Raw genomic sequence first — 27043 nt, 5'->3', positions numbered from 1 at the left:
GACTCAATAGTTATGAGTACTTGTTGCTATTGCAGAGGACTATTGTTTGATTTCCAACATCTATGTGATGCCTCATAACTGCCTGTAATTCTATTCCTGGCAAACTATTTGATATCCTCGTCTTCAGGCACCAGGCATGCAGACGATGTACATACATACATGTGGACAAAAACACTACTCATACACATAAAATAAAACAGTTTTTTTTTTAAAAAAAAAAAACTTCCCATTTTGCTATAAAAACTAAGAATGACCGACTTTAACACAAGCCAGCTATTTACCAAGAAGGAAGGAAGAGGTGAAGGGTGGGTAAAAAAATCTTGGGACTAAGCAGTGTCCCAAGGGTGCAAGGGCCCTTCAGAAGGAAGTGTACGGAGGTTCATTTCTCAAACGCACTGGCTAACTCTACCCCACAGAGCTGCCTTATTACCAGTGTTGAACCTCTGCCCAGTGGGCCTTCACCCCAGCTCCAGGCTCAAGTCTTGCCCCCTTGATTCCCCAGAGCTGAAGTGCCAATGCGAGCTCCCGAGCCCTGTTCTTAGCAGGAGGAACTTAAAAATGGATAGCTCAGAGTTTCGAGTTAAAATCACTTCCAATTCTACTCCATGTGCTGCCCTTACAAACTGAGTGGCAGACCCTTCATTTGGAAAAGGCTGATGTAGCTCCCCCGGATCCGTTTCTTGGGTTCCACCTGCATTTCTACCTGGAAGGCAGAGTGTAGAAATTCTCTGGGCATGGGCGGCCAAAACAAGATGCCCCTGGGGATGCCAGGGCGAAGACTGTACAAAGGTCCTGGTCAGCTGTTGTCACCTGAGTTTCTAGAATGAAAGACATACCTAGAATTCACTTCCTCTTTCCTTGCTTTCAGAGAGGGTTGCTCAGTCGCAGCAAATGATGGACCTCTTTCGGCTCGACCTGTTTTCGGTCCTTCTGGTGTGGGAGAGCTAGGAATCGGGAATGAGGACTACCTGAGTGGACTCGAGTGTCGGTGAGGTGGGGCTGCCTACTGGCAGGATGACAACTGGGAGCCAAGCGGCGCCCAGCGGTCGATCGATGCGTTCGGCGCGCAGCACAGTCTAGCAGCAAGCTCAGGGGTGGGCAAGGACGGGTGGTGAGCTTGAGTGGGAGGGACGCTCGTGGCGCAGAGTTCCAATTGGTACAGCCTTAGCAAGAGGCGGGTCTTAATTGGCTGGTGGCTGGGAGCTGTGGGGTAAAGCACGACGCTGCGGCCCCGGCCTAGGCGCGATCCCTTATCACTAAAGGGACCTACTGCCAGTCCCACGCCATGGATCACCATCACCTCACTTGCCGCGCGACCCAGTTCCGGAGTGGCCTCTTGGTCCCCCTGTTTCTGCTAATGATGCGGGCAGACCTGGTGCTCTCGGCCCAACGTCACCCTCCGGTGGTGCTGGGTGAGACTCGCGTGCGGCGGGATGGTGGGAGGGTACTGCAGGATCCAGTGCAGCCAGCCGGCCGACTTCTCCATTGTACATCTGCTTTAAGCATGATATCCAGAGCGTTTTGGTCTCTTAACCTGGGTCGGGTCGGTTGGCCCGCCTCTCTCCATACTGGGCATGGGTGTGGTCAGCCACCCTCTAAAACATGAGAGCAAAGGGGAAGGATACTGTCCGGTTTTCCTATCTGCATCAGCTCCAACTTTACCTTACCTTGCCCCCATTTCTTAGCTGGAAAGACTGAGGCCAGCCCCACTCCAGCGACTAGAATTGATCTGAGTCTGCCTAGAAGGCATCGCCCTACTGTATTTCACAGGGCATGGCTGGTAGCAAGTTCTATCTTTGCTGGCCACCAAGATTATTGAGAGCATCATCTTACTCTCAACTTATAAAATGCATGGCATTGACTTTCTGGGAGAAGGCCTAAGGGAGGCAGGATAGCTAAAAGAAGGGAAGACAGGAAAGGGTTAGGACCACAGCTGTGAACAGGTGTTGGGGAGTTAGAGAGCATGCTCTACTTCCTCCCCTACAAGGCTAATTATTCCTGGCTGTGTTTAAGCCAGGAGACATTCCCTGCCTATTACTCTTGGCCCTAGACCTGGCAGCTAGCTGAACAAGAGTCAACAGTATTTTCTTATGCTAACGGGCCAGGATAAAATCTTTGGGAGTCTTAGACTTACTTGACTTGGCCCTCATCTTGAGTTAGTATTTCAGTGGCCAGCCAGGACTTCTGAGCACAGAGACATGCTGAAGCATTTGTTATATTCTTATTCTGCCTGTGTTCCTGGTTCCTGTGCCCTTTCTGCTGGGATTTCTTTTCCTTTTTTCTCTTTCTCTCTCTCTCTTCTTTCTTTCTTTCTTTCTTGTGTCACCACACCAGACTGCTTGGAATATTTTAATAGGGAAATTGCAGCTCATAGAAGGATAGTGTTGACTGACAAAATGGTCCTGGGGAACCTCAATAGGCAACTTTATCCCAGCAGGCAGATCTCTGAGTTTGAGGCTGGCCTGGTCTACAATGCAAGTTTCAGAACAGCCGGGGCTAACAGAGACACCCTGTCTCAAAAACAAAACAAAACAACAACAAAATAGGCATTCTAGGTCAGGAAATGGTCTGGGGGATTATGGATCTAGTTCACTTTGAGATTTGTACACACTTGGTCCTGCCGTTCCCTACTTCCAGGGTGGCTCTTAGGGATGATGTCTGTGATGGGTAAACACAGAGAATCAGAATCATTCTGGGTGAGTGGGTACCAGGGAAGGCCTTGGGGTGTGTGCTGGAACTAAGGTTGGTTGGAATGGAATTGGGGGGTGGTGGGGGAGGAGGCATATATGGTGTAAAGCTTGTGACTTATTGGGTGATCTGGACTTTTCCCTGAGAACCAGTGTAAAGAAGTCAGGAGTGAACCTAAGGAGTTCTTAAGAAATGAGGGGGCCTTGGCTTTGGGATGTATTCTCTGACCACATACAAGTTTGCCACTTTTTTTTTTAAGGCAGAGTTTCATTCTGTAGCCCTGTCCTCTTTTTGTAGAACAGGGTGGTCTTGTGTTTACAGAGATCCACCTGTCTCTGCCTCCCTAGTACTGGAATTAAATGTGTGTGCCACTGCCACCTGGCTTGTTTTCCATGTATTTTTACCTGGATGAATTGTTGCTAACTTGTTAATCCATCCAGTCTTTGGTTATCCTAAGTCATAGCAGAGAAGCCTCAGACTCCACAGGGATCTGAACATCTTCCCCCTCAGCCAGACCATCTTTTCAGGGATTGGAGCTGCCACTGTTGACTCAAGAGACCCAGGGAGAGCCGTTGCTATTCCTAGGCACAAAGTGTGGGTCCTGAGTTAGTGGTAGAGACAGCAGAAGTCAGAAAATAGACCCCAGGGCAGGGGAATGGGACCTTAGGCAAACCATTTGTATCTCTCTCAGCTTCTCATCTGGGAAATGAATAAAGAGGGCCTGCAAGAAGGCCGAGGGGGCAAAGGGCATTGCCATGATGCCTGAAGACCAAGTTCCATCCCCAGATGAAACTAGTTCTGGCAAGTTGTCCTCCAGCCTCCACACACATGCTGTGGTGTGCTCTCATATTACCTCTATATATACACATACTAAATAAGTAAATGTTATTTTAAAATTTATATGAATATGACCCTTCCCAGTGTTAAGTAAAAGTTTTGTGTGTCTCTTGTCCTTGTTTCAGGCACCAAGTGTCTCAGGAAGGGGCCGATGCTATATTTAGAAGCCACATAGCCTGACCAGAGCAAGGGGTATCTGGTGGCTTCCTCTTTCACTCATTTCCCCTTTGGTGGATGGAGACAGTGACCAGTTCACATGCCCAGTTCACAAGCATGTCATGTAGAGGCTCCCATGCAGGAAGTTTCCTGCTTCTGTACCTACATCGTGAAGGGAGGGGAAGGCAAGAGTCTCACCTGCTTCCTACAGCACTCTGGCACTGGGACAACACTCAGGCAAGGACATGTGCAGTGCTGGTTCAAAGTCACTGGTGACTGTGGGTCTTAAAAGGGGTTGTCTCTCTAAAGTGTCCAGAGGGTAGCCTATAGTAGGAATATGTGGCCTGTAATGTTAATGGGAATAAATAGATTATGAGGCTATAAATACTTAAAATTCAAGGAATTGATATGGGCTTGGTGTTACCAGGGCCCTAGGGTCTGTGTGGACCAAAGAGATTGACAAGTGTGGTATCTAGTGTTGCTTGGAACTTGGTCCCACACCCTGGTCTGTGGCTGGTATGGCATGTTATTGCAGGTTAGTCATCTGCAGCATACCTCTCAACCATGCTCAAGCCTTCCGCCTTCCACAAATCTATCCTCTGGAACTTTCCTGCCTTTAGCAAGGCCTAGGGCCTTGGTGGGTCTGCTGGTACCATTGTAAGTGTCCATTATCTGTATTTTTTTTTTTTTTTTTTAATCATGGACTCCCTCCCACAGGCCTGTAATCCCAGCATTTGGGAGGTTGGAGTCAGGAAAAGTATGCTTTTGATGTCAACAAGACCTTGTTGAAAAACAAAACAAACAAAACATAAGGGTACTGCCTCTAGATTTAGTTTTTGGCCTAGCACTCTGTCTGGTGACCCACTGCTGGGGAGGTAGATAAGGCCTGCTTGATCTTCTTTACAGCTTGGTTTAAGCCTGGAGGGTACATATCTAATATCAAGGACTGTAGCATTGGCCAAGTTTTGGAGATTCTGGGAAAACTTCCGTAAGCCTCAAAGCCCCTCCTAGGTAGAGTATGTTCTGGGTACATTAACTTTGGAAACCATCTGTATATGTATGGACAATCCAGGCTGAGGTCTCAGGGGAACCACAGCCTCTCGGGGAAGTGACTGACTTGAACCTCTTTCTGAATGGCCTACAAGGAAGTTTCATTGAAGATCCAGGGAGGTTATTTTTATTCCATACCATTGGAGAGAGCCCTGCGGGCCTCCCTGCAAGCATATCAGGCCTCTGTTTAGCCTCCACAGGGTATCTGTTGGCAGGCTTCTTTCCCATTACTGTGGCTCTTGTTCCAGCTTGTTTTGAAACAGGATCTCATTGTGTAGCCCAGATTGGGCTAGCACTCACTTGATCTTCCTGCTTCAGCCTCCTAAGCACTGGAATTACAGATATTCACCACCATGCCTGGCTAGTAACAATTTTTCTACATAAAGGTGGTATCCTGGCTTCTCTGTCAGGTTTGCTTATTTTTGATTTTTCCAACCCTGGAATTGTGCTTCAACTTCCTAAGCGGGATTGCAAAGATGTGCCTTGGTGTTCATGACTCTGGGTGGCTCTTTTACAGATTCAAAGGTTCTTGGGGCTATCCAGCCTGCCAGGACTTGGGCCCATACCTGTCTTTTTCTTCTGCAGTGCCTGGTGATTTGGGTAACCAGTTAGAAGCAAAGCTGGACAAGCCCAAGGTTGTACACTATCTTTGCTCCAAGAGGACAGACAGCTACTTCACACTCTGGCTGAACCTTGAGCTGCTTCTGCCTGTTATTATTGACTGCTGGATTGACAATATCAGGTAGGCGCTGGTGCACACAGATGGGGGAACCACTGTGAGACACAGAGAGGCCTTCAGAGTCTTTGTCCTCATTCCTCAACAGATGGAAAATTACCCCTCTCTTCTGGGCTCTGTAGCCTTTGATCTGGTCTGATCTGGTCAGCTCGAGCTCTACACTCTGGTCATGATTTTCTCCTTCTTGCTGCTCCCGGTCCTCCCTTCTCTAGTTTTGCCATCGGGTGCTAGACTCAGGTTTTTAGCTAGCCCCTATCCATAGGTGTGGAGTGACTCCCCTTTTTCCTTTGCCTTGACCACACCTGCCTCTTTAGCTGCTTGTTCTTCCTGCCATAATTCTGTATCTTCACATTGTAATCTTCACGTGTGGGGATTCTGATTTTGTAGCCTTCACTGATAAATCCCCTCCCATTCACCCTTTGGACCTGTCTTTTGAGCTGGATCAGTAATTAAAAGCACTGGCTGCAGTGGTTCTCAACCTTCCTAATGCTGCAACCCTTTAGTAAAGTTCCACATGTTGTGTGTGATCCCCCAACCATAGAGCTACTTCATTGCTACTTTATAACTGTAATTACTACTGTTAAGAACTATACTGTAGCCGGGCATTGGTGGCACATGCCATTGATCCCAGCACTCGGGAGGCAGAGGCAGAGGCAGGTGGATCTCTGAGTTCGAGGCCAGCCTGGTCTACAGAGCTAGTTCCAGGACAGCCTCTAAAGCAATACAGAGAAACCCTGTCTCAACCCCCTCCCCCCTCAAAAAAAAAAAATAAAGAAAGGAAAAAAAAAATTCAAGAACTATACTGCTATATGACCTACAGATTAAGCACCTAGAGGGTTTGGTTCCTGGCATGCACATGGTAGTTCACAACTATAACTTCTGTCCCAGAAGATCTGATGCCCTTTTTTGGCTTCTATGGGCTTTAAACACATACACAGATTTTACATTCAGGAAAACACTCATGCACATAAAATAAATATATATATATATAAAATCAGCCTGGCGGTGGTGGCACATGCCTTTAATCCCAGCCAGCACTTAGGAGGCAGAGGCAGGTGGATCTCTTGTGAGTTCGAGGCCATCCTGGTCTACAGATCGAGTTCCAGGACAGGTTCCAAAGCAACAGAGATACCCTGTCTCAAAAAAACAAAAAACTGAAACAAATAAAAATCAAAACAAAGTAAGAAAAAAGCCTGGCCTTTGCTGGGTGTGGTGTAGACCTGTGATCTCATTACTTCAGGAGCCTGAGGGAGGAGAATTATGCCCAGTCTCTAAAAATCACCCTTCCTCAAAGAAATGACTTTATTCCCTATTTGGAATCTCACCACTATCCCTCCCTGCAGGCACCATTGGTGTTTCTTTTAACCCTCACCAAGTATCAAATTTGTTCCATTACAAAGTGAATTTTATTACTAGTGTGGTGAATCAAAAATTTCCCATTCTTTGGTTAAACAGTTATACTGAGCCAGGTGGTGGTAGCATACACCTTTAATTCCAGAACTTGGGAGGCAGAGGCAGGTTGAGTTCTGTGAGTTCAAGGCCAGGCTCCAAAGTGACAGAGAAACCCTGTTTTGGAATACAAACAAACAAACAAAAAAACCAGTTATACTGTGTTTTGTACCCTATCATCTAACTCTTTAAAGGTTTATTTATTTATTTCTTCACTGTGTGTGCAGGAGTGTAGGTGTGGAGGTCAGAGAACAACTTGTGGAAATCAGTTCTCTCTTTCTACCATATGGGTCCCAGAGACTGAACCCAGATTCTCAGACTTGGTGACAAGTATCTTTACCTGCTGAGTCATCTCATTTTTCACGTTATGACATAATCAACCCAAATCTAGTCAGTTACTAAACACAAATATGTTTGTAAAGGAGAAAGAAGGTGTGTATGGTGGTATATCTATAATCTCAGCATTTGGGAGGGAGGCTGAGGCAGGAGAATTGCCACAATTGAGGGCAGTTTGGCAAACAGAATGTGTACCAGCTGCTGATAAGGACCAAAATACTGTCTCAAGACTCTGGACAGACAGACCAAAGAGATTGATTTCTTGTGTGTGCTAGTATATCAGTGGTTCTTAGAGGATAGCCAAGGTTCTTAGAGGATACGAAGTAAACATTTTAGTTGAATGGCAAGTGGTTTTAGCGGTCCTGGTGGTTTTTTTTTTTTTTTTTTTTTTTTTTTTTTTTAATCTTTTTGTTATGTTTTGTTTTCTTTGTTTTTCCAGACAGGATTTCTTTGTGTTAAGAGCCCTGACTGTCCTGGAACTCTCTCTGTAGACCAGGCTGGCCTCAAACTTAGAGATCTGCCTCCCTAGTGCTGGGATTAAAAGTCTACACTACTGGCACTGCCCGGCTACAGTGTAACTTTTAAAAAGTTATTTTTAGATTTATTTTATGTGTATGATTGTTTTGCCTGCATGTGTGTATATGCACTGCATGCATGCCTGCAGAAGTCAGAGGAAGGCATCAATCTACTAGAACTGAAGTTACAGATGGTTCTGAGCTGCCGTGTTGGTGCTAGGGTTTGAACCTGGGTCGTCTTTGAGGAGCCATTTCCCTAGTTCCTTTTTCTTTCTTTAAAATTTTCTCTTTATTTTATGGGTGTTTTGTCTGCATGTATATCTATCTGTGCACCATGTAGGTAGTACCCACAGAAACCAGAAGAAGGTGCCAGATCCCCTAGGACTGGAGTTCCTATACAATGTATCTTTTGTTTTTTGGTGTTTGATTTTTTTGAAACAGGGTTTCTCTGTGTAGCTTTGGAGCCTGTCCTGGTACTCACTCTGTAGACCAGGCTGCTTCTACCTCTTGAATGCTGGGAGTGTTCCACTACACTCAGCTAAAATGTGTAGCCCAGGCTGGCCTTGAGCTGGTGATCCTCCTGCCTCCACCTCCTTCAGCAAGTACTACTCGCGTGGACCACCACAACCAGCTGTTTTTGTTGTTTTCAAAACAGGGTCTCACTATGCATTTCTGGCTTTTCCTGATATGTAGAACTATGTAGAACAGGTGGCCTGGAACTCACAGAAATCTGCCTGTCTCTGCCTCCTAAGTGCTGGCACTAAAGGCATGAGCCACTACACCTGGCCTATACAACGTATTTTGATCATATCCAGCTCCTCCCAAAATTAACCCTTCCCCATTTTCATGTCCTCTCCTTTTTATTTATGCTATCTATTTTTAAATTTATTTATTTTTTGTTTTTTTTGAGATGTGGTTTCTCTGTAGCTTTGGAGTCTGCCCTGGCATTTGCTCTATAATTCGCAGATATCTGTCTGCCTCTGCCTCCTGAGTGCTAGAATTAAAGGGGTCTACTACCACTGCCCCCCTTTTATTTTTATTTACTTATTTATTTTTTGTTGTTGTTGTTTTGTTTTTTTGAGACAGGGTTTCTATGTGGCTTTGGAAGCTATCCTGGAACTAGTTCTTGTAGACCAGGCTGGCCTCGAACTCACAGAGATCCTCCTGCCTCTGCTTCCCGAGTGCTGGGACTAAAGGCATGCACCACCATTTATATTATAAATAAATATAAGATTTATTTATTTTTATTTTGTGTGTATGGGTGGTTTGCCTTAGTATACATTCTGACATCTGCAGATCTCCTGGACTATAGTTACTGATTATCGTGATCTGTCATGAGTTCTGGGAATCAAACCTGGGTTCTCTGGAAGAGCAGCCAGTGATCTTAACTGATAAATGTTCCCTCCTTTATTTTTTGTTGTTTTAGAAAATCACATTTATCCATTTAAGGGGGGGGGGTGCACATGTTATAGCATGAGTGTACAGGCCAGGGGACAACCTGAGAGCTTTAGTTCTCTCCCTCTACCATGCTGGTTCCAGAGATGGAGCTCAGATCTTCAGCCAGGTGAGCAAGTTCCTTTGTTCTCTGAACCAACTTGCTGGCCCCATCTTCCTTCCCTTGCTCTTTGTTTTTGTTTTGTTTTTTGAGACAGGGTTTCTCTGTGTAGCCTTGCCTGTCCTGGAACTCACTCTCCCACTCTCCAGCCCAAACTTAGGCTGCCGGTGATTCAGACCCTTAAAAACCGAACTCCACGTGTGTATAGTGACACACGTCCACACACAAATGAACAAATACATATGATAAACAATAAAACTTAAAACTTTTTTTTTTTTTTTTTGAGATAACCAGTTGTGGTGCTGCATTCCTTTAAGAATCAGAGACAGGTGGATCTCTGTGAGTTCAAAGCCAGCCTAGCCTGGTTTACAGAATGAGTTCCAAGGGCTACAAAGAAAGATCCTGTCTCAAAAAAGCAAAACCAATTTTTTTTTGAGCTGGATCTCTATAAATTACCAGGCTGGCATTGAACTTTCAGTCCTTCAGCCTCTGGAACAGTGGGTATTACAGACCCATTCCAAAATAGTAATATTTTATCAAGGGCAGATTAGTCAGACCTTAAGGCACATACCTGGATTCCAGTGTTTTTACGATCACTGAGACTTCAAGACTAGCATGTATACAGAGCAAATTCCTAGGGCTGTATCATGAGACACTATCTAAGAACAAACAAACGAAGATTACAACAAGAGGGAAGAAAGTAAGAATAGTTTGATGTGAGTTGAAGGTGTTCCCTTCAGTACAGGGAAGGGCTGGACATGTAGCTCTTTTGTTTTTTAGGGTTTTTTGTTTGTTTGTTTTTTTTTTTTTTTTTTTTTTTTTTTGAGACAGGGTTTCTCTGTATTTCTTTGGAGCTTGTCCTGGAACTCAAAGCACTGTACGTCAGGCTCACCTCACAGAGAGATCCACCTTCATCTTGGACATGTAGCTCAGCCTAGGATGTATAAAGTCCCTGGCTTGGGGTTGAAAGACCCTGGTTGCTACTTAGCACCAATGTTGGATGGCTCACAGTTGCTTATAACTTTAGCTCCAAGGGATATGATGCTTGCTGGATTCCTTAGACACCTAAATGCATGTCATATAATATATACTTACATTAACATACAGATATTGCACTCCCGCTTAAGAAAGATAATGGAGCTGAAAATTTCTTATGGCCTTATGCTATTGTAACCATTTAACTTTTGCAGCAAATGTTACTCAAATGCTGTTAACCCCAATGAATTATGACACCTTTAGGGTCTGACTATGCAGTCCTGTCTAGCCTGGAACTCACTACATAAATCAAGCGTGCATCTCCATACTAGGTATATTATGATACTTGATGCTAATAATAAGTAACTGAGTTGCTGGTTTATATGTTTACTAAATTATTTATTTTGGTTTTTTTGAGACAGGGTTTCTCTGTGTAACTGCCCTAGCTGTCCTAGAACTTGCTCTGTAGATCAGGCTGACTTTGAACTCACAGAAATCCACCCGACATCAAAGGTGTGCACCACCATAGTCCTGCTACATTTCTTTAAGATAGGAGTTTACTGTGTAGACCTGGCTGGCCTGGAACTAAAAGGCATGTGCTACAACACCTGACTTCATAATTTTTAATTTTGCTTTTTAATTTTATTGGGGGAGTGGTGGTGAGAGAGGGTTTCTCTATGTTGCCCTGGCTGTCCTGGACTCCCTTTGTAGGCCAGGTGGCCTTAAACTCAAAGAGATCTGCCAACTTTGCATCCTGAGTGCTGAGATTAAAGGTCAGGCCATTTTTAATATATTACATTTTTATTGTTTTGGAATGTTCTACTTATAAAAACAACAGCAAAAACCATAAAACCCCCATTACCTGAGGTTGCATATCACCTATTCAGGTTAAGGAAGGTAGATTTGGGACTGAGTAAGATGGATTTTGAGTTAGAGGCTAGCCTGTCTCAAAACTAAAGCAAACACAAAGTATTTACTGCATATTGTACCAGAAGTGTTGTAATTTTAAAAAGTGGTGCTCGAGAGAAAGATACTTTGTGACAAAGCTTGGGTGGAAAGGTTTATTTGGAGAAAATGAATGGGAAAGGGGGGGGGGACGGAAGAGAGGAGACCAGCCTCCCGGGACAGGAGCGGCAGCAGGGAAGAGAGAGGGTGAGAGAAGGAGAGACAGAGAAGATGGGAGGTGGGCAGGGCCCTTTTAGAAGGAAGGGAACCAATGTGCATTGGTGGCGCTCTCAGTGGCTGCAGCTGAGGGCATATCCTGTCAGAACCCCAAGGACAGGCCAGTGCAGATGCCTGAGTACTAACAAGAAGTTACAGCCTCTCTCCTTATCTCTCCCTTAATTTATGGGACAAAAAAAAAAAAAAAAAAAAAAGGAAGTGGAGCACACCTTTAATCCCAATATTCAGGAAGTCAAAGCAGGTGAAGCTCTGACTTCCAGGCCAGCCAAGGGCTACACAGTAAGGTCCTGTCTTAACAACAACAAAGAGCAACAAAACAGCAACGCAGAAGGGGTTGGTAAGATGGCCCAGTAGATTCGAACACTCCCCTCTCTTGCAGAGAACCCAAGTTCAAGTCCCAGAACTCACATGGTGACTCACAACCATCATAACTTCAGTTCTAAGGGATCTGATGCCCTCATTTGACCTCTGAAGGCACCAAGAATGCATGTGGTGCATGTATGTTTATGTAGACGAATTAGTAATGCTCATACAATGAAATAAAATAGGGTGTGAGACAGGGTCCACTGTGTAGCTCAGAATGGGCTCAGATTCCCAGCATAGCCCAGACTGGAATGGAAAACCCTGGCTCTGCCTCCAATATGCTAGGATCACAGGTGTGTTTTTCCAGTCCAGTCTTCTGTGTGTGTGTGTATATATGTGTGTGTGTCTGTCTGTCTTTGTCTTGATTGCGTCAAGAACACATTTGAATGATTTACACTATCTATGTTTGCACTAGAACACTCTTTGAGGTCTGCACCATAATAAAATTGCCACCAAATGACATTTTTTAATTTAATCTTGAGGCACTCCTTGGAACTGTTGTTGTCTTTAAGCCTGTTTGACAGGAGATGGGGGTGTAACTCTGTGTATCATACATAAGGCTTTGAATTTGATCCCCAAAACCACAATAAAGCAAAGCAAAACAAATGTGCTTTATAGATGAGAAATCCTGAATCTCTAGAATTTATAAAATTGACTATAGCCACTTCATTCAGCTGGTAAGTCAGAAAGATGACGCAGAATTTTATTATCTTAAGGTCCCCTCCCAGACAGAAGTCTCTAAAGGCAGACTATGACTCTGTTTTTTCTTTTTTTAGATTTATTATTTTATGTGTATGAGTGTGTTTGCTTGCATATATGTAAGTGTGGTGTATGCTGGGTGCCTGTGAAAGTCAGAAGAGAACATCAGATCCCCTAGGACTGGGAGTTACAGATGTCTATGAGCCACATGTGGGTGCTGGGAATTGAACCTGGGTCCTCTGCAAGATCAACAAGTGGCCCGCCTTCCAAGATAGGGTCTCTCAATACCCCTGGCTGTCCTGGAACTCCTTCTGTAGGCTGGCCTTGAAGTCAGAGATCTGCTTGTTTCTGCTTCCTAAGTGCTGGGATCAAAGGCATGAGCCTAGCTGGCAACAAGTGCTCCTAATAAATCAAAGACCATAGCTAATGCCCTGAAAATGTTTGCACTTAGAACTTCAAAAATTGGGCTGGAGAGATGGCTCAGAGGTTGGAACATCGCTCGCTCTTCCAGAGGTCCCGAGTTCAGTTCCCAGCAAAGACATGGTGGCTCACAAACATCTGTAATGAGACCTGGTGTTCTTCTCTGGCTTGCAAGCATACATACATGCAGGCAGAAAGCAGTATACATAATAGATAAATCTTAAAAAAACAAAAACAAAAACAAAAAAAAAAACCCCTCCAAACTTTCATCAGTTAAAAGATTTTTCCAGAGACCTGCTGGCTGATGCCCTGGACACCCAGTCTTCCCTGCTATTCAAGCTGCCCTCTTTGCTGACTTTCTTTTTGGAGAGTGATTGCAGTTATTCCTGGGCTGGTGATCTACATTTCTATTTTTGTCCTGGAGACACATGGTCTCAGGTACTGCCAACAGAGGAGCAGGTTGATGCTGAAAAGAGCTTTTTTGTCTTTGTTGCTCCTCTGACCTGTTTAGATTTTCGTCTTGCACAAAGTTGCCTTGGCTTTCCACAACAATTTTTTGCACTTTTCAGGTTATCCACTGGAGAGAGTAGCCTCAGGCCCTACATTTGGATCAGTGTTGGGGTCCCGTCAGCTTGCTTGCTTGCTTCCTTCTTTCTTTTTTAGGATTTTATTATGTATGTAGTGATCTCCCTGCATATTTGCTTTCGGGCCAGAAGAGGGCATTAGAGCTCTTTGTAAGTGGTTGTGAGGGAACCATGTGGTTGCTGGGAATTGAACCTCTGGAAGAACAGCCAGTGCTCTTAACCTCTGAGCCATCCACTCCCTCCTGTCATCTTTCTGTGACTGCTTAAAACAAAACAAAACAATCAAAACATTTATTTTTTTGTTTGTTTTTGAGACAAAAATTTTCTCTGTAACAGTTCTGGCTGTCCTGAAATTCACTTTTGTAGACCAGACTGGCCTTGAACTCACAGAGATCTGCCTGCATCTGCCTTCCCAGTGCTGGGATTAAAGGCATGTGCCACAACTGTCCTGCTAGATCTGTGTTTTTTTAAGCCTGCTTTGTTACATTTGTCTTTTGTTGTTGTTTGTTTTGTCTTTAGATACAGGCTTTGGAGCCTGTTCTGGAACTCTCTAGGTAGACCAGGCTGGCCTAGAACTCACAGATGCATGCTTTGTTACTTTTTCATATATTTTATACCATTGACCAAACCAGGGACTGAGATTGGAGTATGGCTAAAGTCACAGGACAGTACTGAGACACACTTATGCTTAGTGGAACCTTTGAGTTACCAACTTGTTGTCTTCTGGCAGGCTGGTTTACAACAGAACATCTCGGGCCACCCAGTTTCCTGATGGTGTGGATGTGCGTGTCCCTGGCTTTGGGGAAACATTTTCTTTGGAGTTCCTAGACCCCAGCAAAAGAACTGTGGGTATGTCGTTCTTGCTCAGGGTCTCTAGGGCATGTAGCTGGGCTCTCTGGGCTCTCCTGGGCTTCGAGAATACGGGAAGTACTACATTGCTTTGAAGGGGTAGCCTATGAGCTGTCCTTGATTAGTTGACACAAATCCCTTTACCTCTGCTTCAGGGAGACAGATGTCTCTGTGGGTGTGATATGGATGGCTTACACTGGTTATATTTTATATAACTATGCATTTCTGTCCATAGGTTCCTATTTCTACACTATGGTGGAAAGCCTTGTGGGTTGGGGCTATACACGGGGAGAAGACCTCCGAGGGGCTCCCTATGATTGGCGCCGAGCTCCAAGTAAGAAATCGTCCTCTACCCCCACCTCTCTTCTGTCCCTGAGGAGTTGGGAGGTAGGGATAAGGTAGTCTTGGCCACTAATAGGCCTTGGGCTCTCCCTAAATCTGGGCCTCTGGCAACCAGTGCAGAGGCCACAGCTGTCAGCTCTGATGAGTCTTGCCTTGTCCTTCCCTACCATTCACCCCAGGACCCTCTGAGGCTTGGTGGAGGGTAAGAGGGTAAAAGGGAAAAGGAACCTTTGGGGGAATCTAATCTGCTCCTACTTAGGCTCCAATATTCTCAGCATCCCGTAGTCCTGGGTCTGGCCTGTGGATTGGTCAGTGGTCCAGGTACCAGGACACTTCTAGCCTGACCTCTGCTTGGCTCTGGCCTGTAGATGAAAACGGGCCCTACTTCTTGGCCCTCCGAGAGATGATCGAGGAGATGTACCAGATGTATGGGGGCCCCGTGGTGCTGGTCGCCCACAGCATGGGCAACATGTACACGCTCTACTTTCTGCAGCGGCAACCACAGGCCTGGAAGGACAAGTATATTCATGCCTTCATTTCACTGGGTGCGCCCTGGGGGGGCGTGGCCAAGACCCTTCGAGTCCTGGCCTCAGGTAAGACCTCCTTGGCTCCTCATGGATGGCTGTTCCCAGGAACGCCTTCTTTTTTCTGTGGTCTCATGCTGTTCCAACATCTTCCATGTCTCCTCCCTGGACTAACATCCTTCTTTCTCTATTTCACTTTTTGGGGCCCAGTGAGATGGCTCAGTGGCTAAAAGAGCTTGCTGTGACCTGAGTCAATCCCCAGAACCAGTCTAAAGGTGTAAGGAGAGAACTCCACAAATTTGTCATCTAGCCTCAGCATACAGGCATGACATGTATGCTCACACATATCACATACACACAGTAATCAATTAAAAAGAAAAACAAATATCTTTTTTTCTCCAATGAAAAGCTAATGCTTAGGATGATGAGGTGGCTCAGCAGGTTATCACACTTGTTGCCAAGTCTGAGGACCTGAATTCAGTCCCCAGAACCTACAAGTTGTTCTCTGAGCTCTGCATGCATGCTGTAGTGTTCACATGGACACACATGCACACACACATTTTAAAAAAATAAGCAATTGTGGAACAGTGGTGCACGCCTCTAATCCCAGAACTGGGGAGGCAGAAGCAGGTGGATCTCTGTCAGTTCTAGGCCAGCTTGATCTGTAGAACGAGTTCTGGAACAGCCAGGGCCACACACAGAGAAACCCTGTCTCAATCCCCCCCCCCCCACAAAGCAATAAAAAGAAAATCTATAGTACTCCGAGTTTCTCCTCTCTAGCTGATAGCCCTTGTCATCTGTTGTAGTATTGTACACAGAGCGGCATAACTTTGGTCACACAGTATTTGCTTATGTGTGTGTGCACATGGACCATCAGTGCTGTGTATCTATCTGGCTGGCAGAACTTGGTTTGACCCACAGTCCTTTGGGGTCCCTTCTCAAGTTTTTCTTGCCCTGCCCCCACTTTCCTAACCAGAAGAAGGCTGCCTGCCATTTCCTGTTTATGAGTTTCACCTGCCTCTGTGAGCGGGCAACACAGGGAGGAAACAGGTGGGTCAGCTTGCCTGGCAGTTGGGGAAGTCAACCCTCTTTTGGTCCTCCAGTTTTTTGTCACCGTAGGACCACCATCTACAGCCATGGGGCAGGTCCTCCTGATGCAGGGAGAAGCTGTCCTCCTTCCCTCATGACTGAGTGGTGACCCTGGGCCCCCTTACTTGGGGGCCATCTCAGGGGTCTCTAAGCTTTCTTTCTGCTGTCTCTGGTATTGCCTGACCTGCTTGCTCATCTGAATGATGTGATCAGGTCAGGTTCAGAATTCCTCCCAGGAGTGATCCTGAATTGAGGGGACAATAAGGTCATGGCTCAGATGTTTAGATACGGTGAGGATTCTTCAGCCATATATTCTGCCATTCCTGGGCCTCCAGGGAGACATGTGCACACCTTCAGAATCTGATATCGAGACATGGTAAAAATTCAGGCATTTAGTTTTCCAGTAAAACCCTTAGATCTTTACCTCAGATGCTAGGAAACTGCTGTCAACCCTACAAATTCAGGGGTGGGAGAGATAGAAATCCACCGGACTCTTGGGGGGGTTTCCATTTCCCCAAGGATTCTAGGGGTAGCAAGCAAAGCTGGGACCCTGAGGTCAGCCAACAGGGCTTGCTACTTTCAGATAGTGTTGGATAATGGCTTATGGTAGTACTTGAACAAGTTAACTCCTTTCTCAGTTGCCTCAGGCCCTGAAAGGCTCATCTGCAGCTGACTACAGTTTGTTTGTTTGTTTTTCCTGAGACAGGGTTTCTCTGTGTAGCTTTGGAGGCTGTCCTGGAACTTGATCTGTAGACCAGGCTGGCCTCGAACTCACAGAGATCCACCTGCCTCTGTCTCTCAAGTGCTGGGACTAAAGGCTTGCACCACCAACGCCCAGCCCAACTACAGTTTTTAAAAAGGCATTTTTATTTATTCTTTGAGAATAGACATATAGACAATGTACTTGGTCATAACCCCTGTCAATCCTTCCTTCCAGCTCCTCCTGGTCCTCTCCCATACCACATCCTCCTCCCAATTTCATGTTCTTTTTATTTTTTTAAAGCCCCCTGGCTGACTCCAGTTGCAGCCAACTCTATCTGGCAGTTAGCTTATTCCAGCTGTAGCTGATTGCAGTCATAGTTGATTCTAGCTGTAGCTGACTCCAGCAGTAGCTTCCTACCCCAATGCCTTCTTCCAGTAAGTCTGGCCTTCTGAGTCAGTGCACAGGCTTGTAGATGGGTAGGACGAAACCAGGCTGGCTGAATGCTGATCTGGACCTAGGACCTAGGAAAAGAAAGGCATATATATAGTTCAGTGTAATAAAACAAAGCAAACAAACAAAAAACCCAACCAGCCTTTTGTCTTGCTGTTTCCCCTTAGATAAGACTAATGCTCACATACATGCTGATAGACACTTAGCAGGGTGCCCTTGATAGATGAGCAAACAATGAATAACTTGAGGCAGAGTGCAGGCTGAATCTCTAGTGAGGAAATACACAAGGAAATGTAGATATATGGATGCACACTTTCCACATACAGAAAAAGATAGGAAAGAAAGAAGGCAAAAGAAATAAAAGTCAGTGGTGCAGAGATGGGGGTCATGATGATATCTACAGTCTAAGAGTATTGAACATTGACTGGATTGTCGAACCTGCTGTCCAAATGGTTTGGCTCCCTTGGCACAGGTTAATCCGAACTCTTTCCTTCCAGGAGACAACAATCGAATCCCTGTTATTGGGCCACTGAAGATCCGAGAGCAGCAGCGCTCAGCTGTTTCCACCAGCTGGCTACTGCCATACAACCACACCTGGTCACATGACAAGGTATTTGTCCACACACCCACAACCAACTACACACTCCGAGACTATCGCCAATTCTTCCAGGATATCAGATTTGAAGATGGCTGGTTCATGCGGCAGGACACAGAAGGGCTGGTTGAAGCCATGATGCCACCTGGTGTGGCACTGCATTGCCTCTATGGCACTGGCGTCCCCACACCAGACTCTTTCTACTATGAGAACTTTCCTGATCGTGACCCAAAGATCTGCTTTGGTGATGGTGATGGCACTGTGAACTTGGAGAATGTCATGCAGTGCCAGGCCTGGCAGAGCCGCCAAGAGCACAAAGTATCATTGCAGGAGCTGCCAGGAAGTGAACACATCGAGATGTTAGCCAATGCCACTACCTTGGCTTATCTGAAACATGTGCTTTTTGAGCCTTGATTCCTGTGCCAAGCTGGGCTGCTGGATGGCTGGACCATGGAGCTTCTCTTGGGCTCTGACCCTTTCATGGCTTGCAAGCTTGGTAAAAGGTTTGTGACCATTATTCAAGGTCCCAGGTCTTAGGCTGTGAGGCGTCTGCCTCAGGAGAATGCTGTTTCTCATCCTTCGTATGTATAAGGGCAGTGAAGAAGGAAGACACAAGTGTGGATTCAAAGGACATTTGGTGGGAAGAATGCTCCTACCGATGGCATTGCCACCTCAGACTGGCTCTGTAGGATGGCTTGTATGGCTCTTCACCCTAGTCCCCAGCTCGGGCCATGCAGTCCTCCAAGTGCTCTGGCCTTTCTGTTTTAGCCCGCTGGGCTCTAACCTTCCTGTGAGGGATGTTACTGAGGAAGGTTCCACAGTGACCCTCAGGTGACCTTCCCATACACTGGCATCAGGTAGCCTACTGGCTAGGGCTCCCTGTACCCTCACTGGTGGACATTCTGAGTGTAGCCTCCTGGAGGTAATCCAGCACCCCTGCAGGCAGGGCAGTTTGTTGTGTTCTCCATGATCCTTCAGGTCCTGGGGTGTTTAGACTCCATTCCTACCTCTCACCTCTGACAGCATCCTAGTCCTAGTTCTGGATTGGGCAGCAGAGGACCCCTCAGTTCTGGGGGCCTAGGATTCCCGATCTCCTTAGTTGTGATGTGAGTCCCAGAGCTGAAGCTGGCTCTCTTGGTTCTGGGACTGTAGTTTAAAGTGACCAGGGCCTAAGGCTACAGCCTTCTAGCTTGGTACCTAGAAGAAAGGGCGCTCAAGGGAACAACCTTCCCTGAGTCTCCTTGAGAACTCCACCACCATATGGCACACTGCTGTGGGGTCTTTCTACCACCACGTGGGCTGGCACAAGGGGCGAGAGGTGATAGAGTTCCTGCCCAACACTTGCTCCCACCAGGCATCTGAACGGGTTTGGTTTGCTGGAGTTAGTTAGAGATTAAAAGGTCCCCCAGATCCAGGAGCATAGCATCCCAGCTAGGGGCTTTTTGTTTGCCCCAGGGATGCTGCGTGGTCTGTGTGTGACAGCAGGGATGGTGAATCTGGGCCTATCTTAGGGACAGAGGACCTGACTATAGGCTGAGACGTGGGTCAGCTTTTAGGTTGGGGTCCCCAAACCACTTTCAGCCTGGAGTACGCATACACTGCCTTCCCACGACGATTCTCACTGGGCTTCCTTTGTTAGGCACATTCCCACCATCTTTCCCTCACCTGATGGTGGCCCCCACCTGGGGCTCTGAGCAAGCTGTACCTCAATTTTGGCAATAAAAAGTATTCTGGATGCTGTAAGGTGCTTTGTTCTGCACTGTGCATGAAAGGAGGGAGGTGTCAAGTAGGAAGGTGCTATAGAGGTGAGTAATTGGGCTGCAACTTTGCAGGGGTCTCAGCATTACCCTCTGCCTTTGCTTTATCCTTCTGTCCTCTTCTGGAATCCATTTCTCCACTGGGACCAAGGAACAGACCAGAACTATCTCTTAGAGTTGGGCTTTTGTCCTCACCCTGTTTCTGCCAAATCAGCAGTCCTTATATGATGCTCCAAAGCTGAGGGTGGGGATAAAGGATGGTCCTGCAAATGAGCCTGGCTGGGCTCCATAGCCTCTGTCTTCCCTCATCTTCTGGTCCCAGTGTCTTTTGAACTTAAAAGTTCATTTTAGGAAGTCACCTTTCCTAATTCTGAGTCTTATCTCCTGGCCTTCTGAGTCTGGACAGGAAGTCATTGTAAGAAATCAGGCACTGGCCAGCTCAGCTCCACCATAAGATCTCTTAGAACTTTGCTTCACATGCTGGGAAACTGTTGCCAGCCCTGAAAACCCAGATGTGGAAGACATGGAAGTCCATAGACTCCTGTGAGCTTTCCTGTTCTCAAGGATCCTAGTAGGAGGAATAGAGTCTAGGTTAAGACTGGGATGGGCAGAATGGTATGAGATGGCTAAGATATGGGAGAGCATAGAGATGGACGGACGAAGGGAGTGTCTGAGATAGGGAAGCATGCAGAGGAATCCCCCCCCCCCCCCCCCCCCCCGCCTGAACTTTGTTGCATAGAGCTTGGGGCCACTGAAGATGGCTAGTTCCCATACCAGTTTCCCAATTGAGTTGGTCAGGCTGCTGATATACTCTATGGCCACTAGAGGGCGATCTAAGCCGCACTGTTCCGGGTATAATGAAAGTAGTGTTAGCCAGACCTGGAAGGAAGGGTTGGTTAAAAAAGGGGGAATGAGTTAAGGATGTCCAAACCCAGCTGTGCACTGGTCTAAGTGAAAGGTTGATAACATGAAAAACAAGCCTCACTCCAGGTCCTACTCTGCTTGACCCCTACCCACAGCTCCACCCATGCCATCTTTTATGATGACCTGTAGTCTGTTCTTTCCAACTCTTATTTTAGCCTTACTGGGGCCGGAACTTCAGAGATGCAAAAAAGGAAATCTATCAGGATCAGCAAATTTTCTTTTGACCTTTTGACCTTCCTGATCCTCAGCTTCCTTACCTGATTGAAGACAAATATATGGTACAGGGATGCTCCTGTGGAACAAGAATGCTGATGCTGGAAAATATCTGATCCTGTGTCTTATACAGAGTGAGCCTTCAGTTGAAGAGTTTTATATGTGAATGTGAGACAGCAAAGCCAGAGATCTGGATGCAAGCCAGCAGGTTCCTCTATGTAACTATTGCAAGGACAAATGGGTGGCTGTCACTAAATGGAAGGACCAGAGCTTTGAGTTGGACAGGCTGGGGAAACTGATTCTAGAGGTAAAGGATCAAGATCAACTGACCTAAATATTTGCAGATTCACTTATGCTTCCAGAGGTGTGTAAGGTGTAAGGGAATCCAGCTGCTGTCCAGGCTGCAGTATTTATTGCCCTCCCCGCCCTGCAATACTGATAGGTATTGTCCTGATACCTTGTCTGTTTCTCTTATGGGATAGGGAGCTTACATCAAAGGAGTATTGGTGGCCTGCTCCCCGCCCCCTATCTTGCCTTTGCCTGGGAATCAGAGGGTCTGGCTGCAGGATTGTGCTGGGAAACCTCCCTCATCCTCAGAGTGATATAAGAGACGACCTATTGATTTCCTGTCTTTAGACACTGTACCATGCTCTTGGTGCTGGAGCCTGAACTCTCCTCAGAGCCCCTGCCATGCTGTTGTCTGTCTTGTCTGTGTTCTCCATGGTGTTAACAGCTCTGTTAATGAACTCCATACACCCAAAGATCCACCTCAGGCCCTCTTGCATCAGAGACCTTTCACGGATTTTTTTTTAAGCAGAGGATGCAAAAAGGGGTGGCACCAACAAGGGTTCCTGAAGGACTGTCATCATATAAGCTTGTAGGTGTTAAGTCTCAACAATACGTGGGACAAATGGCTAACTGAGGTACCTATTGGCATTGGATGCTGGCTGCCAGACTCTTCCAGAACCTGTTACTACCCAATCAAGAGTTCTGGCACTTCTTAACACGTCCCCCACCCCCACCCTCTCCAGCCCCTAAGTTTGCTTCCCTTCCCTCAGCTTCTCTCTCCTATATAAACTCCGCCATTTTGGCTCTGTGCTCTTTTGGTCATTCTCTTGGCCTCTGAGTCCTCAGCTCCTCTCTTCCTCCATTAGCCCTCTCTTCTTCCCCCCACTTCTTGCTCTACCCCCTCCCCTCCTCTCATGGCCTGGTCTGTTCTGCTGCCATGTTCATCTGGAGTCTTCCAGGTGCCTCTGCAGTACCCTCCCTCATATCTACAATAAAAACCTTTTCAACCGTACCTAGGAGTGGTCATGTCCTCATTTTCATTCATCAGGAGGAGAAAGGAAATGTTTTAGGAGAGTTTTTTATGTTTTTATATTTTTGTTTTTTCTTCGAGATAGGGTTTCTCTGTGTAGTTTTGGAGCCTGTCCTGGAACTGGCTCTGTAGGCCAGGCTGGCCTTGAACTCACAGAGATCCGCCTGCCCCTGCCTCCCTAGTTGTTGGGACTAAAGGTGTGCGCCACTGATGCCTAGCTAGGAGAGTCTTTTAAAAGATTTGTTTATATATGCTTTGTCTGCATGTATGTGTGTGTACCAGAAGAGGGCATTAGATCCCATGATAGATGGTTGTGAGCTTCCATGTTGTTTCTAGGAATTGAACTCAGAACCTCTGGAAGAGCAGCCAGTGCTTTTAAACGTTGAGCCCTCTCTCCAGCAGAAGGGTTTTTTTTTTTTTTTTTTGTTTTTTTGTTTTTTTAGATACTGATTTTATTTTTAATCATGCATTTGTATTTGCATCTGTATTGTGGGTACGGTACATGTAGATGCCCTCAGAGACTAGACATAACTCTTAACTGGTGAGCCATCCTTCCAGCCCCTTTAGGGGAGATTTGAAGCTATTCCAATTTGTATTTTAGAAGCATCTCCTACCCCATGGTGATAGGGAAATGTGTTACAGGTGTCAATAATCTTTGGGTATTTCTTTTCTTTCTTTCTTTCTTTCTTTTTTTTTTTTTCTTTTCTTTTCTTTTTTTTTTTTTTGGTCGAAAAAGTCAGTGGACTCTTTATTGCTTTTGGGGTGAGAGGGCTCAGGAGCGCTTGGCGGGACTGGTCCGTTTCCTCATAACCACCAGGGGCTTCTGGCTTCGGAGGATGGCCGCCATGCATAGATCTGAGCGGCATTTGTTCTTTCGGATCATGTGCCTGATGGTGCTGAGAGAGGCTGGAGCATTCTTGTTGATAGTGGTCCTTAGGTAAGATGTGGCTGGTTTTCGCTGACCAGATCTGCGTTTCATGACCACCATTACCCCTTTGCGGTCGGCCGCGGGCTCTACTCTCACAGCCTGTTTAGCGGAAGGAGTTGTGGGCCTTCAGATTATTGAGCTCGGTGCTGTAGGTGTGCTTATTCCTCTTGATCAGGAAACTGGAGTAGTAACGAACGACCATCCACTGCAGATGCCCAGACATGGCGGCAGCTCTTCTCTCTGCGGCGGCTGGAGACGGATAATCTTTGGATATTTCAACATGACTTTGTCCTTAAAATTTTTCTCCTCTAGATTTATTTATATATTGTATATACAGTGTTCTGCCTGCATTCTAGAAAAGGGCACCAGATTCCAATATAGATGGTTGTGAGCCTCCATTGAACTCAGAACCTCCAGAGGAGCAGCCAGTGCTCTTAACCTTTGAGTCATCTCTCCAGCCCAGTCATTACAAATCTTGCATTCTAATAAACCAATCAAGTTACAAAATTTCACACTTTGTAGAATTTCACAAAAATTTACAAACAAACATACAAAAAAAAAAAAAAAAAAAACCCCACCCACTAATCTCATAAGATTTTAAGTAATTTTGGGTGAGGTATGGAGTGTGTGCACGGCAGGTGCTGCAGGTTGGATTCTGAGGCACCTGGCTAGGGATTGGCATGCAGGCTGGAAAAAGAAGTTAGATGTTCTGCATTTTCAACTGAGTGGATGGGAGTAATGGTTTGAGTGTCTGACCAGGATACTTGGCTAGAAGAAATGACTGGGCAGCAGTCCAGTCTGTGTGTAGTGAAACATGGACAACAGGAACATGGTACCATATTTTTGGGTACAGCTTGTTACCCAACAAACTAGATTTAGCCACACATACTCAATTAACTGATGAATGGAGCCAAATCTATAGTGAGAAACAGATTTATTCAATGTGAATAAATCCACATTGGGAAGAGTGACAAAGAGACCCAGTGACACCCCTCCCCCACCAGTCCATCTTTGGAGGTTCTGCTTTAAGGATAGGGCTTTTTATTTAGTTGTTTTTATTTTACTTTTGTTTTCCAAGATAGGGCTTCTTTGTGTAGCCTCCGCTGTTCTGGAACTCACTCTGTAGATCAGGCTGGTCTTGAACCCAGAGAGATCTGCCTGCCTCTGCCTCCCGAGTGCTGGGATTAAAGACATTCAGCTCTGCTGCTGGTGCCTGTTGTGTTTCAATTCTTTTGTTCTTTATTTTTGTTTTGAGACAGGGTCTGTGTAACCTTGGCTAACCTTGAATTTAGAAATCTAACCCCCTTGGCCTACCCCAGGCTCAGATTAAAGGCAGGTGTCACTAAGCCCTACTAATTTTTTTTTTTTTTTTTGATTTATTTTACTTTATGTGTGTATGTTTTTTGCCTGCCTGCCCACCTGCCTGCCTGCAGGATTCCCAAGAACTGGAGTTACAGGTGGTTATGAGCTAACTCATGAGTACTGGGAATCGAATTGCCTCCCTCTCCCTTAACTACTGAGCCATCTCTTCTGCCCCCAGGATAAGGTTTAAATCTTAAGCAAGAAGTGGAAACTAGGTGTAGTCCCTTGTGAATTCCCTGTCTCTTTGAAGATCATCTGTCCAAGTTGTAAGTTTTTCCCCAAGGGGTATGTTCTTCCTTTGGGTGCTTCTTCTCATACCAGGAAATTCCTGGAGGAAATGATTTCTTGAGGTCTATATATATATATTTTTTTGTTCGTTTGTTTTTGTTTTCGTTTTTTGGAGAAAGGGGTTCTAAGTATAATAACTCTGGCTGTTCTAGAACTCACTCTGTAGATCAGGCTGGTCTGGAACTCACAGAGATCCACTTGTCATTGCCTCCCGAGTGATGGGATTAAAGGCTTGTACCACCACCTCCTGGGTACGGGGTCCATTTTTTTTTTTTTTTTTTTTTAATATGATAGCCTAAGATGAGAGTACAACTGTCTATTTAGAATATTTATTCCTGTCAGACAGGTCGGTTAGAGAGTCCAGTGGAATCTAAAAGCAGGTCTTAGCCTGAGCGCCGGCGCTACTCAAGAAAAGGATAACCTAAAAGGAGATAGGAGAGGAAAAGGACAGAAGGCTGCAGCTTCCCCAAGAGGGATGTCAGCAGGGTCGGACCAGACCAGGACAAAGCCCTGGGGTGGATAAGGAAGAAGGGAGCAAGAGTGGCTGTGCCTTCCAGGGTCGGAGTGAGCCTGAACTGAATGGCAGAGCACAGGTCCTGAGTGTGATTTCTTCCTGGATTTCATGGGCGGTCTAGGGGTCTTTGTGTTTGTGAACTGTCTGAGGTCCCATTGGGTGTGCAGTCCCCATCAAAGGCCAAGGAGGAGATGGGGAGCGTGGGGACTTTTTAGAGCTCCAACGGCGCAGCATCCCTACGGGCCGAGTCCGGGAGTGGCCATCCCAGGTGAGGGTGACCGGACCCCAGTCACAGTCCGCGTGGGGCCCCGGGCGCGGCCTGCTGGAGGCTGCTCTGTAACGGCACGCGGACCGCCGCGGGCACCGGCGTGCTCTGGTGCCCGGAAGCAACGCCGCCTGAAGCCCCCGCTCCGAGCCGGGTCCTCAGGCGGCGCGCGCTGTCGCGATCCGGTGCGAGTGACGTGGCGTGGGCGGGGCTTGGGCGGCTGCGGCGGCAGCGCGACCGAGTATCCTGGCAGCGCCGGGACACGGGGAGCTGTCTGGCGGGGGTGAGGAGGTGAGGGGCTCGCTGCGGCTCGGCCCGGGGCTGGTTCCGGGCCGGGCCGCCTCGTGTGCGGCCGAACGCTCTGCTGGGCCGCCGTCGCCGCGTGCTGGATGCGAGCCGGAAAGCGCGTGGGGCGGAGGGCGCGGGACAGACGGCGCGCCCTAGAGGAGGACGCCGGGAGCGTGGAGCCCGGGGTGGACGGTGGTGTGAGGAAGACGAGCGCGCGTGCGCGTGTGAGGGAGAGGGAGAGACCCTGGGTGGTTTTGTGAGTGTGCAAGACCCTAAGCGTGAGGGGGACTGTGAGAGAGAAGACTGCGAGGCAGCAAGTGTGAGAGAGACCCTGCGTGTGTGACGGAAAAACCCAGAGTGCGAGGAGAAAGGCTGTGGGTGTGAGGGTGACTCTGGGGTGTGTGCTACCCTGAGAGAGTCGGAGACAGGTGAAGGAGGTTTGAGTGTGAGAAAGTACGAGTGTGAAAACTGGAAGACTGGGTCCTTCGTCATCTGTGATGGTGCGAGCCTGATTGATCCATCCCCTGGAGCATAGACTGCGAGGGAGAAGCTGTTGTTCGAGAGACCTTGAGTGTGAGGACGGAGACTGCTTGCTGGGCTGGTGTGTGCTTGCAGGAATGTAGCTTCTTGGGGCTGTTGAAACCTCCGACTCGTGCTGGGACTTAGAGTGCTGAGGTGTTGGCGTTTGGGAACACGGTGCTCTCGTGGCGCTTTTGAGTGTCTCCATATTTTGTCATCTCGTGTCACAAATGTCAAGAAATATTTGTGAAGCATTCTGAAAATTCTGTACTGAGCACTAAGCCCAAAGGCTAGTCACCGTGTTGTGTAATGGGTCAGTATAAATAGAAATCAACATCTAAATTAACAAGTCTTGGGAAACCGATCGTGAACACTGGGCTGGCTATGTGTGGCAAAGAATTCAGTCTCTGTTGTTGATGGGACAAAACCCCCATCAACTAATCTAACTGGTCATGTGGCGGGACGCTCAGCTCTTTGGCGCCTTCTGAGCGCTGCTCCTGGATTTGAAGATTTAGCTGTAGCAGATTTGAAACCTGCCTGCCATTTGCTTCCTGAGGTAATTTTTACTTT

General features: G+C 46.7%; 1 protein-coding gene and 1 pseudogene across 2 annotated transcripts; one reads left to right on the top strand and one right to left on the bottom strand.

Annotated features, from left to right (window-relative positions):
* The first annotated feature begins 1197 nt into the window (after positions 1-1197).
* On the top strand, positions 1198-19975 carry Pla2g15 (phospholipase A2 group XV). 2 transcript variants are annotated; one of them, XM_051201507.1, is made up of 6 exons: positions 1204-1412; positions 5317-5473; positions 14276-14394; positions 14630-14728; positions 15105-15329; positions 18000-19963. In XM_051201507.1, exons 1-6 carry the CDS (start codon positions 1286-1288, stop codon positions 18509-18511), a joined length of 1239 nt encoding a protein of 412 aa, XP_051057464.1. In that variant the 5' UTR covers positions 1204-1285; the 3' UTR covers positions 18512-19963. The 2 variants fall into 2 exon arrangements, with proteins under 2 accessions (XP_051057465.1, XP_051057464.1); XM_051201508.1 differs by lacking the exon at positions 15105-15329 and having other exon boundaries at positions 1198-1412; positions 18000-19975.
* A 3106-nt stretch (positions 19976-23081) lies between these two features.
* Positions 23082-23460, bottom strand: LOC127234602 (60S ribosomal protein L28-like; annotated as a pseudogene).
* Between the last annotated feature and the right edge of the window lie 3583 nt (positions 23461-27043).

This window comes from Phodopus roborovskii, unplaced genomic scaffold (assembly GCF_943737965.1).
Source record: "Phodopus roborovskii unplaced genomic scaffold, PHOROB, whole genome shotgun sequence".
NCBI lineage: Eukaryota > Metazoa > Chordata > Mammalia > Rodentia > Cricetidae > Phodopus > Phodopus roborovskii.
The sequence above is the reverse complement of the archived record's forward strand: the minus strand, read 5'-3'. Positions and strand labels throughout refer to the sequence as shown.

Bases quoted from the DNA above. Each gene is read 5' to 3' on its own strand.
- Pla2g15 (XM_051201507.1), top strand. From the start codon at position 1,286: ATGGATCACCATCACCTCACTTGCCGCGCGACCCAGTTCCGGAGTGGC. The intron at 1,413-5,316 runs GTGAGACTCGCG...TTTCTTCTGCAG, and splicing joins TCACCCTCCGGTGGTGCTGG to TGCCTGGTGATTTGGGTAAC. The intron at 5,474-14,275 runs GTAGGCGCTGGT...GTCTTCTGGCAG, and splicing joins TGCTGGATTGACAATATCAG to GCTGGTTTACAACAGAACAT.